Here is a 12,642-nt window from a genome sequence, read left to right as displayed (position 1 = left end):
CGCAATCCTGAATTGCAATTTTAGAAAAACTTCTTTCATCTAAATAAATTAATCCTTCTAACTTCTTCTAAGTCGTTTGGTTCCATTTTAAAAAAGTTATTCTGTTTTAAAGAGTGTACTAATACTTTTGTTCATGACCGTATTTGTACGCGTGCGCATATATCGTATATGCGGCTGCTATAACAACAATTATTCTTAGAAAGACATTGCAAAAGATAGGAGCTTAACATAACCTGCGAGTGCGAGGCAGACAAAATGTGCTGTAGAAGTAAAAGCACGAAAATGTGCTAGTACAAATATACTGCAAAACCGCAGAAATAGAATGGTTTTACAAAACGTTGGCAGTAATTTAATTAAAACTGTCAGTAATGTATGCATTAGACATAATGAATGGAGTAGTAACAAATGTGCTCACAGATTATATATGGCATTGCCACGGCTTACACCACAAGAGGTAATATAGTCTTATCAAACTCTTTCCAAACTCTCTTTTTTATAAATATGTTGTAGGTTACAGCAATTTTGCAAGCTAATGAATATACCAAAGAATTTGATGGTGAAAGCTCTATAAAATATTACGATTCAAATCAGTTGGCATCCAATAATCCTATGGAAGATACTCGATCAGAGGCTCAATGTTTACTTACAAAAGGTACAGAAGTTGTATAAAACATTGGAAACAACTTATACATACACAAATTATTCGATATACTTTTATATTTTTACGATTAGCGACACAACGAATTTCATATTATGTACAACAAAAGCACAAATTTATTTTAGGAATATTGTTAGGTGTGTTTGATGGTCATGGAGGTCGTACATGTGCACAAATTATCTCAAAGAGACTTTTTCATTATATATCAGCATGTTTGTTGCCCACAAAATTACTAAAACAGTATCTCAACACAGTTAACTCCAGCAATAAATTAGAACTTCTTCAAATGTTCAATGATAAAGTGGAATTTATTTCTGAAATTAGAGATCTTTATCAAGCAAGTTTTTTAACCTTTGTCAAGGACTTAATAGAAATGGGATGTACAAAAGAATTTCAAATGGAAACAGCTTTAGAGAATGCATTTCTCAGATTAGATAATGATTTGTCGAACGAAGCACTTTTAAATTTAGGTAAAAGCAGTGCTGCTACAACTCTTGCTGTTGCAATGTCTGGTGCTGTAGCAGCTGTTGCACACATAGATGGTCCACATCTTCATGTCACTGGAGTGGGTGATTGCCAAGCAGTACTCGGCATACTTTCTGGTATGAGATGTAATTATCAGACTTTATAATTTTATGAAAAATGGATATACAGTTTTCTTATTGTTGTCATTACTACTTAATATCTGCATCATTATCATCACTGTTATTAGTATTACTATCTTACATTATAGAAAATGATGATTGGTCTGCAAAATTAATGACCGTCGAACATAATACCGACAATCGTGCAGAAGTCGAAAGAATTCTATCAGAGCATCCATCGAACGAAAAATCAACTGTAATTAAATTGGAACGACTACTTGGACAATTAGCGCCCCTTCGTTCGTTAGGTGATTTTCGCTACAAATGGAGCAAACAAATCTTAGAGAAAGTAGTGGTGCCATATTTCGGAGAAACAGCAATTCCACCGAATTATTATACTCCTCCATACTTGACAGCAAAACCAGAAGTTAGATATCATAGATTAACACCAAGAGATAAATTTCTTATAATAGCTAGTGATGGTCTGTGGGATTTAATGTCACCTTTACAAGCTGTACGTTTAGTAGGTGAGCATATGAGTGGAAAAGTAACATTGAGCCCATTGAAGCTGCCCCGTAAAAATATGAAATTATCAGAAATACATAAAATGTTGTTGCAACGTAAAGAAGGCTTGAAAAAGAAACCTCTTGATAGTAATGCAGCGACACATTTATTGAGAAACGCACTCGGTGGTACGGAATACGGAATCGATCATGTTAAATTGTCACAATTATTGACACTACCAGGAGAAGTCGTACGAATATTTCGTGACGATATTACAATAACAGTGGTTTATATGAACTCTGAATTTTTAAGACACTGCCCTCCGTGAATCAGTAGAAAACTTTCTTGTTACATTTATAAGATCTTTCACAATTCTTATTGTTTCTAGGCTTCTTGAAGGAAAAACTGAAATTCTATTGTGTACAGCTTGTTATTTATTTAATTAACAATAAAAACAATTTACACATGGAAATGGTATTTTGCTTATTTGATATACGTACACATATGTATATCACATACTACATGTAATCGCGTTCACGTAATTTAACGAATCATTTCAAATTGATTATTAGTATAATTTATACTTACTGGGGAAAATGAATGCAAATGTCATTGATAACGTGTCGCTGATATTTAAGCAAAATCAAAATTACAAAACATACAAATGAATTGCTAATCTACAATCATAAACATTGTTCAGAAATACTTATTAATCCTACATATGTATTGTACAATTAATTTGTTAGGTACAAGTATAGCAATAATTATATAAGTTAAAAACGCACAGAATTCGTTACATATTACGTTATGGATCGGTAGCATTTTAACTTTTTCTCGCGCTTTTGAATAAAAAATAGTCTATTGTTTTCTTTTTTTTTGCAGATTAAAATGTAACTAATTTTCATCACAAAATATATATCGTTCATTCTGCGATTTTTATATTTTAACAAACAGTATTTGTAAATAAGCATCAAGCTCGCAATGTTGGCATTACTATCGTGTAATGACTGTTGAAGGAAAAGAAAGTTTGAAAATAAAAGCCTGAGTCAATGTATGTTTGAACTTTTGTATAAATATTACGTATCGCAATGTCGATAATCAAACAAGACATAAGGCAAGTGCATGTATAACAGAAAGATACTTTTGGAAGTATATAGCAACTTGATTAAAAAAATTTGAGTATCAACCTTCTTGACCAAAATCTTCTTTAAATTTTTCTAATTTAGCCATATCTTCTTCATTCACTGTGGGACGGGTAGTCGCTAATGACTTTAACATGTCTTTCTAAATATGAAAAGTAAATTATACCATATAATAGATTGCAATTAAAAATTTTATAAGATAAGACTGAAATAATTTAATGGAAATAAAAAACATTCTATATTTACCATAGTTACAGGTGGTTCATACAATTTATCACCCTCAACTTCCATCCAGTTCATTTCAATAGCGGCTGGATCTCCCGGTGAACATGGTGTCAATAAATCATCCACAATAATAGAAGGATCTTTTGGTGATGGTCCTCTTACACGCTTGAAATGTGTTGCAGTTTGAACTAGTCTAACTGGCTGCATAAGAGCATCTCGTACGATAATACTTATATCAGCTCCAGAATAACCATCAGTGGCAGCTGCTAATTTTTTAAAGTTTTCTTCTGTTAGACAATGAGAAGTACTTCCTAAATGAAGTTTGAACATGATAACACGAGCTTGTTCATCTGGTAAGGCAATGTAAATCCTCTTTTCAAATCTTCTTCTAATAGCAGAATCTAACACCCATGGTATATTAGTAGCTCCCAATACTAGTATACCGTCATTATCTGAACCAACACCTAATGAATCAATTTACCATGTCATATTTTATTTACGTACATAACAACGCGTATCTGGAGAAATTAGTACATATGTCAACATATGTACAAATCAACAATTTATTCGAACATTTCGCTTACCTTGCATCTGAACTAAAAATTCTGTTTTTATTCTTCTTGCAGATTCGGATTCATTGTCGGAACGTGACGAGCAGAGTGAATCCACCTCGTCGATAAATATGATACTGGGTTTGTGTTGACGAGCTAATTCAAACAAATTTTTGACAAGTTTTTCAGATTCTCCAAGCCATTTGCTTACCAAGTCCGAGGATGACACGGAGAAGAACGTTGAATTATTGGCTTCAGTTGCAACAGCCTTTGCTAGATAGGATTTACCAGTACCTGGTGGCTGAAAATATCTTGAAATTACTTAAAAAAAATGATTGTAAATTACTTAGATTGTAAATTACTAGTAAAATTGCAAAATCTTTCTGCTGATAAGTCATGTTTTATAGTTAATTTTTACCTAAAAGTTATTTTGTACTTATGTAAAAGTTACCCCAAATAATAAGATACCCTTCCATGGTATCCGTTTTCCGGTAAACAGATGGGGAAAACGTATTGGCAAAATAACAGCTTCCTTTAGAGCTTCCTTGGCTCCATCAAGACCAGCAACATCGTTCCACTTAACATCTGGTTTTTCAATAATTATCGCACCTTCCAATTTGCTTTGAAGTTTCTTCTTTTCAGGATCACTATCTGTATCACTGTCTCCACTATCGCTCTTCTTATCCTCAGTTTTAGAATTATCTTCACCAGCTTTTACAGGTTTCTTCTTACTTTTTTTCAAATATGCCTTTAATTTTTCAGCTCTTTCCAAATACTGCGTACATTTCGCTCTTATACTCTCCTTAGCTCTGTCACCTTGTGCTTCATCTAGAAAATAAAAACAATAGCATAACTTCACATTCATTCTTATCATAATACTATTATAAAAAAGGGAAAAAAGAAAAATGATATTATAAAAGAAACCTGATAACAATCGTACATTTAATAGAATGTAGAAAATATTCAACAGCATGTTCGTACAACCTAAGTGCTTCCTCATAATTTTTATTACGATCTTCTTCAGTAGCTCTAGTCACCAGATCTATAGCTTTCTATAACACACCAAATACATTTGTAATTACAATTGTTAACTTAGTCATGAAACAAAAACGATGAAAGTAACATGTTTAAATAGCTCACCTGCAATATTGTACTTGAAGCCATTCTAATATTACTTTAAGCTGTATCTAACCTTTGCTACACGGTAGTTCACCGTCACGATAGGACGCAGCGTCTCAATAAAGAAAAAAGAAACAGCGATCGAGACGGCGACCTACCGCATCAAAAAGATATTCTATTTCGTTTGATAACCTTCAAAATTAGGTTGTCCAACGTCACTGCTTGACATATCACATATCTCACTAACACATTTTTAAACAAATTCTTGAAGGTAGACTATCTTCTACACTCCACACCGTTTAAACCGTCGCACTCTTAATCATACAGAACATTAAATAATGTCCCGTTCACAGAATGTTCTACCGAATCAATTAAAGATATAGTTACGATACTACATAAAATACAATATACGAAACAATATGCTTACGTACTTACTTAGGTACATATCTATATATGTAAAATATACAAATAATATTATAGAAATTGTTATAAATACCTTCAAACGAATTTTAATGAATTGTTTTGTATAGATATATGAAAATTTTATAAACGAAAGATAAAAGGCCAGTAATTCAAAATAAATAAGTATTTGACTTGACTATTGTTTTGAATTTGAAAGTGCTTTCCTTGATCACTGAAGATTCTGATGACGAGAAGAGAAGGTACCGGGATTGATTGTTAACTTTACTGTCTAGATTCTGGATTTTTATGTTTGCGAAAAATATGGTATAATTCATACGTATGAACTGAATCATAGGACAGCAATGAATATGCGGCTTATAAACGGGAACGCATGTGCAACAGCTACCTGTCTACGAAGCACCGAGTCCGAAGAGATAAAAACCTCGGAGCTACCGAGAGCTACCGATGGATCTTTTTCTGTGTTTATACCTATTACTTATTTTTGTTTCAACATTTGTGTTGGCCTAAATCTTTAACCCAAAAATTAACTTTATTCTATTCTAACCTAACAAAATACCGACATACGAAAAATGCGTACCGCCACCATATGATAGAAACAGTAATCGAAACTAAGAAACTTGGATCATCGTCGTATAGTAGTTTTACAATAAGGAAGCCACTGAGGAAAAACGTTTGATCTAAGTATGAATTGTTTGTTCAACCCTAACTTTCTATTTTATTTATTTGCTTCTTGTGAAAATCTAATGAAAATTAAGGGTGTGGCTAACCGGTCCTTCCTTTTATTATTCTAGGCTATGTTCCAAATGTAACTTGGTTTTAGGATTCGTCTAAGGTTAGGAGTTTTGCATACTTTCGAATATTACTTTTTTTTTCTCCGTGAACATAATTGATAGTGAAATGCTATTAATACTTTGTTTAAATTTCTTCTTCAATTAAAAAGTCTTATGAAAAAGACATTAAAATACCAATCTAGTTTCCATTTAATTTCTCTTCCCCCAAGTTCTATAATTTATAATTTCTTGGTAATTTTGTATTTCAAATTTACATTCATTTATATTAGACAATTGATAAAATGTCAATTACAATGTAACATATACTTAGATATATACTGAAACAATCTTTTATTACAAAAATTAATCAATTTTCAGGCTGCTCAAATTCACAGGTCATAATCTATTAAATGGAAATATTTAACATAACTCCTTATACATATAAAGTATTAAAAATATAATTTGAGATACTACATACAAGAAAATCATTTTTTATGAAAATACAAATACCACAAATCTTAAGCTATATGCATAATTTGTTTCCATAAATTTTTACATTATACATAATTGATTTTCAATTATTATGTACATTAGAAGTAATACAATTACTTCTGTTATAAAAAGAAGATAAAACAATTTTTTTTATATCCAGATAATATATATTGGACATAAGCCAGTGATGTCTGTCCCTTCTTCATCGTCTAATAAAATAACTGATAATAAACCAGGTGGTACAAGTCCAAGTCCTATAGAGGGCATTGAAGGTGTTCCAGGACCTAGTTCTTTAGAACCTATGCATTCTCTATTAGCACAAGATGAAGAATCAGAAGATTACGGGGAAGATGGTGAAGAAGAAGATGAAGATGACAGTAGTGAAGAAGAAAGTGAAGTGAGTTATTTTTATGTGAACTACGCCACATTATAAAAGATTTACACCTCAATACAGCCAGGTTAATTTAATTTTAGATCAGTGATACAGGAATATTTTGCGATGCAGAATGTGAACCTGACCTTGATAGTAATACATGTTCGCTTTCATCGTCTCAACCACAGTCGTTTCCACAACGAGTACATAGTCCCATTTTACATACCTGTGTTCCTTTGGATGTTGTTCAGCCACAAAGGAAGCGCAAAAGTGATACTGAATCTAGTTTACCTTGTAAAAAACTTAACCCAGAGGACAAATCCCATTCGATGTAAGTATAATTTAAAAAAAAGCATTGAGAAATGCAATTGGAATTTTCAAAAGGAGATAGCTTGTGGTACATGAGTTTTTTTATTTGCAGGATTGTTAAGAGATTGGATGATAAAAGTAAACATATGAGATGTGTTATTCCAACAAAAGATAATCCTCCGCCAGAAATGAGTAATTGGCTTCTTCAGTTTCAGGTATAAGAAACTTAAGTAGTTTGATCAAGAAAATTCTTTGTTCTTTTTTTTAATTATTTAAACACTAAAGATATTGCTTCTAACTTCAGAGATGGTCAAATGCAGAGAGAATGCTAGCTATAGATGAATTAATTGAACGATGTGAACCGACACAGGTACGACATATGATGCAGGTTATTGAACCTCAATTTCAAAGGGACTTTATATCGTTGTTGCCAAAAGAGTTGGCTTTGTCGGTATTAGCTTTCCTAGAACCCAGGGATCTCTTACGTGCCGCTCAAACATGCCGTAATTGGCGATTTCTCGCGGACGATAATCTACTATGGAAAGAGAAATGCAGAGCAGCTGGTATAGAAGATTTGAAGGATCTGCCTCAAATAAAACGTAAGAATGGTAGAAATTCCGGTAATTGTTCATCCCCATGGAAACAAGCATATATGAGACAACATAATATAAAAATGAATTGGAGAACGAAACCTATTCGTACACCAAAGGTTTTAAAAGGACACGATGACCATGTCATTACTTGTCTTCAGTTCTCTGGTAATCGTATAGTAAGTGGTTCTGATGACAATACTCTTAAAGTATGGTCCGCCGTTACAGGCAAGGTAAGTTAAAGAATATAATTATGGAAATAAGATAGAAAATTATCATATAACATTGTTTTGTATTTTATATTTTTTTTGCAGTGTTTAAGAACATTAGTTGGACATACTGGTGGTGTATGGTCTTCTCAAATGTCCGGTACTACTGTAATTAGTGGTAGTACAGATCGTACTTTGAAAGTATGGAATGCTGAAACTGGTCAGTGCATTCATACTTTATATGGACATACATCAACGGTAAGGTGTATGCATCTACATGGTAATAAAGTAGTCAGTGGTAGTAGAGATGCGACTTTAAGGGTGTGGCAAGTGGATACTGGCGAATGTTTACACGTGCTTGTGGGCCATTTGGCAGCTGTTAGATGTGTGCAATATGATGGAAAATTAGTAGTCAGTGGCGCCTACGACTATATGGTTAAGGTTTGGAATCCGGAACGCGAGGAGTGCCTTCATACTTTACAAGGACATACAAATCGTGTTTATTCTCTCCAAGTAAGCGTTAATTAAACTGTATATACGAATTATATAAAAGTAATACACAAACTAATGTGATACAATATATTACAATAATATACAATATATAATATATATTAGATTGTCCGAAAAGTTTCTTTCGTTTCATAAGGTAATAATAGATGAACAACAATTTCTGTTTTATATTATTTTATTGAATTAGGTATGATCCATTTCGTTATATTTCTATTATTATGTTCGTGAATAATTGAATAAACTAATATAAAACAAAAAACATTGTGCGTATATTTCCTTATAAAACGAAAGAAACTTTTTGGGCAATCTAATATTAAGAAAAATATGTAATTTATAATATTTCTTAAACTGATGCTGTTCATAATTGAAATAATTATTTGTAATGAAATTTTAGCTCTCTTTACATATTGTCATTTCATTGGACAAACAGTTTTACATTGCAACATATAAAATCTGGAAAACTTCAAGACATACCTTGGACAGCACTAAATTTATTTAATATAGATATATCAAGAAGTGTTAATACACTCTTTTCTTTCTTTCTTCTTATTAGTTTGATGGTGTACATGTTGTTAGCGGTTCTTTGGATACAAGCATAAGAGTATGGGAAGTTGAAACTGGTGCATGTAGACATACATTAATGGGACATCAGTCCCTCACTTCGGGAATGGAATTGCGTAATAATATCTTAGTATCTGGAAATGCAGATTCAACTGTTAAAGTATGGGATATTGTTAGTGGTCACTGCCTTCAAACCTTGTCTGGTCCAAACAAGCATCAGTCTGCTGTCACTTGCCTTCAGTTCAACAGCCATTTTGTAATTACTTCATCTGATGATGGTACAGTTAAACTGTGGGATGTTAAAACTGGTGCGTTTTTCCTTGCTGCATTACTGCCTTTCTCTTCTTTTTTCCTCCTGAATTATTCCTTTGACGAATTCCTAAAGTTTTTATCATGTGTTTAGGTGATTTTATAAGAAACTTGGTTGCTTTGGAAAGCGGCGGAAGTGGTGGTGTTGTGTGGAGGATACGTGCAAGTGATACAAAACTGGTGTGTGCAGTAGGTAGCCGTAACGGAACGGAGGAGACCAAACTTCTTGTTCTCGATTTTGATGTAGAGGTAAAATAGTGCACTTTTCAGTGGATAAAACTGCCCTCTTCTACGACCTCTGTACATACTCTAACTAGGTAGCGTAACCAATCTACTGTACAATGATACATGTATTACATGGTGTGATTGTGATAAGAATGTATGTCGAAAATTTGAAGAGAGATCGTAAAAAGTCAGACGCTAAATCGGTAGTTGTTATAAATGATCTCCAAAGTGGTAGAACATTTAAACCGAAGGCATTAATTATATTAATTATGGAGTGTATTAATCGTGGTGTACAAATATGAGATTTTAAAGACTCAACAAATTACGGAGAACGAGGAGCTTATAAATGTATTACTGTATTACTGCTGTTATAAAATTTAAAAGAAATCGCTAGTAATTTACATGGGAGATAGCCCACTATGAACATTAACTCCACATAACAATTTGTATGGGCGTTTAGGAAAGTATTTTTAAATTACAGAAAAAGAAAAATTTCGTACCATATTTGTCAAGCTTATAGACAAAAAAATTGCTTAAAGAATCTCACATTTTGAAAAAAAAAGAGGAACAGAAAAGGAAGAAAAAAATAAATAAAAGATCTAAATAAAAGGAATGAAAAGATGAGAGAAAAAGAAAAGAAAATAATGGTAAAAATATCCTTTGTACAATAAGTTCTTCTTTGCTGTACTTTATATAGCTTATTTAAATTTTCCATTTATGTTACTTAAATTAATCATGGGAATTGTGCATAATTTATTGGATGATATAATCAATATTTAATGACTTTTTATCGAAATGAACGCTGTTGCTTTTTATTCACTTTGTTTTATTTGTATCAGTTTTTATTCTATCATCTAAATTGTTCGTACAAAATCATACAATTATATAAATCACAATTAATTTTTTAACTCAAAAATATGTTTTGGAGGAATCATAACGATTTCTACTACATTATTAATAATAATGTTATATTACATTGGAACTTGGACCAGTTTCTTATGTTACTCGTTAATCGGAATATCAGGGAACGTGTTACGTAGAGGAAACAACTATTCATGTTTTAACTTCAGGTATAAAAGAAAATTTCAGTAATCAGTTATATTATACACGTTACAAGGGTCCTTGAATTATAAGACATAAAATAGAGATTTCTTAAAGATACATGCAGAATAATATGTTGCATCTCTCTCTCTCTTTCTCTCTCTTTTGAATCTTATAAATACAATTACATATACGTTGCAAGAAGAAAATAATATATAATTTGTTCATAATGTATAAAGCATACATGCAAGATGAAATTATTGTATAGAAAAATTTTATTAAACTTCTTTTTAGTTTTTCTATATTGTAAAACAATATAGATGTTTTATTATTTCTATAATCATTCTACAAATATAATTATGAAGAATGATTATAATGTAATAATACAAAAAAGTTTACGCGCTTGTATCTGCTCATTGTCAAATACTTACCACTATAGTATTTGATTAATTTTCCATGCGTAACATGTTCAAAAATCATTCGCTATTTATTGTTCGCCGATTAAACAACCAGGGTTAATCGAATATTCGTGATAGTAATTTAATTGGATTGTCTATATTTAAATAAAATATTGATTTCGACATTAGTAACAAGTCTGGTTTTGCCATGGTGCAATAATAAGAGTTGCAAATTTATCCTGTGCAATATGCACGAATCAACTGAATAACATAAAATCAGTTATCATGCAAGAATAAACATAATTAAATTACAAATTTTTCCAAAGCAAGAAATATTAAGAAATTTGTAATAAATTACAAATTTATAGATTTTTATAGTAAATTAGTTTTTTATACAAACTCTATCATTACAGAAATTACATAAGCTATACAAACAGTTAATTCTGATTGACAATAAGTCTTGTAAATTCAATTATTAATGCAAGACACGATTTGTGTAAATGCAATTTTTATTATTGAACCTAGGATATTTTAAGAATCGTGTTTTTATTTGTATATTGCTCAATAGTTTATATTTGTAATGATGTGTTATCTGTTGTATCATTTTTTATAAGAAATAGAAAATGTTGCTGCATTTTAAATTATATGTTTTTCACCTTGTGTCTGTCCTAATGTCATTAGCTGTTACATACAAGTATTATGTTTCAATGATAGTAAAAAAAGTACACTCTGAACAAGGAACGTGTATCATCTGATTTTTCTTTTGAATATGTTGCTTCTCGATACAATATAATCCCCCACATCTGCATTGATAAGACAACATGTCTTTATTATTATCCATTTCTTCCAATTCATTCACCCATATTTTTGCATATATTAAAATATTTTCCAAATCTAATTCTTCTTGCTTTAGTGTGGCATCATACTCTTCTTTCAACTTTGGATCACGCAGAACATGCCAAGCTTTTAACACATATTGAAATTTTATACTATCAAATTCTGTTGCATTTTTATCTGGATGAAATTTCAAAGCTAATGCACGATATGCACATTTTATATCTTCAAATGTTGATTCCTTGGTACAACCAAGTATGTCATAATAATTCATTAAATCCATCATTTCGGATTATAGCGTCACATATGTATGCACATAAGACATCATCATCGCTGGAGACAATCAAGTACAAAGGACAAATATGAGTAGATAACATAACCTAAAAACATTAAGTTCATTTAAGTAATGAATTCGCAATCATACGCGTATAACCACCTATTTACATATTTATCTCTATATTACATAAAACGCAACGTCTGTCTGTGTGTCTGTCTGTCTGTTATGTTATAACTCGAGATCCACTGAACCGATATTTATGCAGTTTTCTTTCCTATGTAGGAATCTGATCATTTTTGTCAAATTTTAGGCTGTTTGGTCAAAAATTAGTTTTTATGAAGCTGAGGAATGAACATAAAAGCGCGACAAGTTGGGGAAAAAGACTGAAAGTACATAGAAAACTAAATGCACTGCAAAAACTATAAGAAACGCATCGAAATTATGTAAGAGTTATGTAGCTCTAATAGTTCTACAAAAAAGTCCACTATCTGATTAATAAGATATTTGAAATTGACATCCATAAATTTATCTGTATTTC

The 12,642-nt window shown here is 31.5% G+C and overlaps 4 protein-coding genes across 8 annotated transcripts; 2 read left to right on the top strand and 2 right to left on the bottom strand.

Moving 5' to 3' along the window:
• Positions 1-318: 318 nt before the first annotated feature.
• Pdp (pyruvate dehydrogenase [acetyl-transferring]-phosphatase 1-like protein, mitochondrial) lies at positions 319-2,218 on the top strand. Its single transcript, XM_069116890.1, has 4 exons — positions 319-454; positions 511-652; positions 784-1,260; positions 1,392-2,218. Exons 1-4 carry the CDS (start codon positions 323-325, stop codon positions 2,072-2,074), a joined length of 1,434 nt encoding a protein of 477 aa, XP_068972991.1. The 5' UTR covers positions 319-322; the 3' UTR covers positions 2,075-2,218.
• Vps4 (vacuolar protein sorting 4) lies at positions 2,158-5,295 on the bottom strand. Of its 2 annotated transcripts, XM_069116910.1 has the most exons (7): positions 5,280-5,295; positions 4,805-5,142; positions 4,605-4,716; positions 4,116-4,492; positions 3,698-3,965; positions 3,135-3,577; positions 2,158-3,030 (listed from the first exon to the last, which is right to left on the bottom strand). In XM_069116910.1, exons 2-7 carry the CDS (start codon positions 4,826-4,828, stop codon positions 2,929-2,931), a joined length of 1,326 nt encoding a protein of 441 aa, XP_068973011.1. In that variant the 5' UTR covers positions 4,829-5,142; positions 5,280-5,295; the 3' UTR covers positions 2,158-2,928. The 2 variants fall into 2 exon arrangements, with proteins under 2 accessions (XP_068973011.1, XP_068973005.1); XM_069116904.1 differs by lacking the exon at positions 5,280-5,295 and having other exon boundaries at positions 4,805-5,188.
• A 196-nt stretch (positions 5,296-5,491) lies between these two features.
• Positions 5,492-11,860, top strand: ago (F-box and WD-40 domain protein 7). 4 transcript variants are annotated; one of them, XM_069116868.1, is made up of 9 exons: positions 5,492-5,887; positions 5,998-6,038; positions 6,705-6,865; positions 6,943-7,172; positions 7,263-7,365; positions 7,455-7,973; positions 8,055-8,462; positions 9,013-9,328; positions 9,424-11,860. In XM_069116868.1, exons 3-9 carry the CDS (start codon positions 6,770-6,772, stop codon positions 9,585-9,587), a joined length of 1,836 nt encoding a protein of 611 aa, XP_068972969.1. In that variant the 5' UTR covers positions 5,492-5,887; positions 5,998-6,038; positions 6,705-6,769; the 3' UTR covers positions 9,588-11,860. The 4 variants fall into 4 exon arrangements, with proteins under 4 accessions (XP_068972969.1, XP_068972962.1, XP_068972977.1 ...); XM_069116861.1 differs by having other exon boundaries at positions 6,629-6,865; XM_069116876.1 differs by lacking the exon at positions 5,998-6,038 and having other exon boundaries at positions 5,493-5,887.
• Positions 11,691-12,113, bottom strand: LOC138181515 (chaperone protein DnaJ). The gene has a single exon (XM_069116353.1). The coding sequence runs from the start codon at positions 12,111-12,113 to the stop codon at positions 11,691-11,693; it is 423 nt and encodes a 140-aa protein (XP_068972454.1).
• Positions 12,114-12,642: the final 529 nt, after the last annotated feature.

The sequence above is a fragment of the Bombus flavifrons genome, chromosome 1 (assembly GCF_040668555.2).
Source record: "Bombus flavifrons isolate JBK064 chromosome 1, iyBomFlav1_principal, whole genome shotgun sequence".
Classification (NCBI taxonomy): domain Eukaryota; kingdom Metazoa; phylum Arthropoda; class Insecta; order Hymenoptera; family Apidae; genus Bombus; species Bombus flavifrons.
Note: the sequence above shows the minus strand (reverse complement) of the source record. Positions and strands in the feature narration are given on the sequence as shown.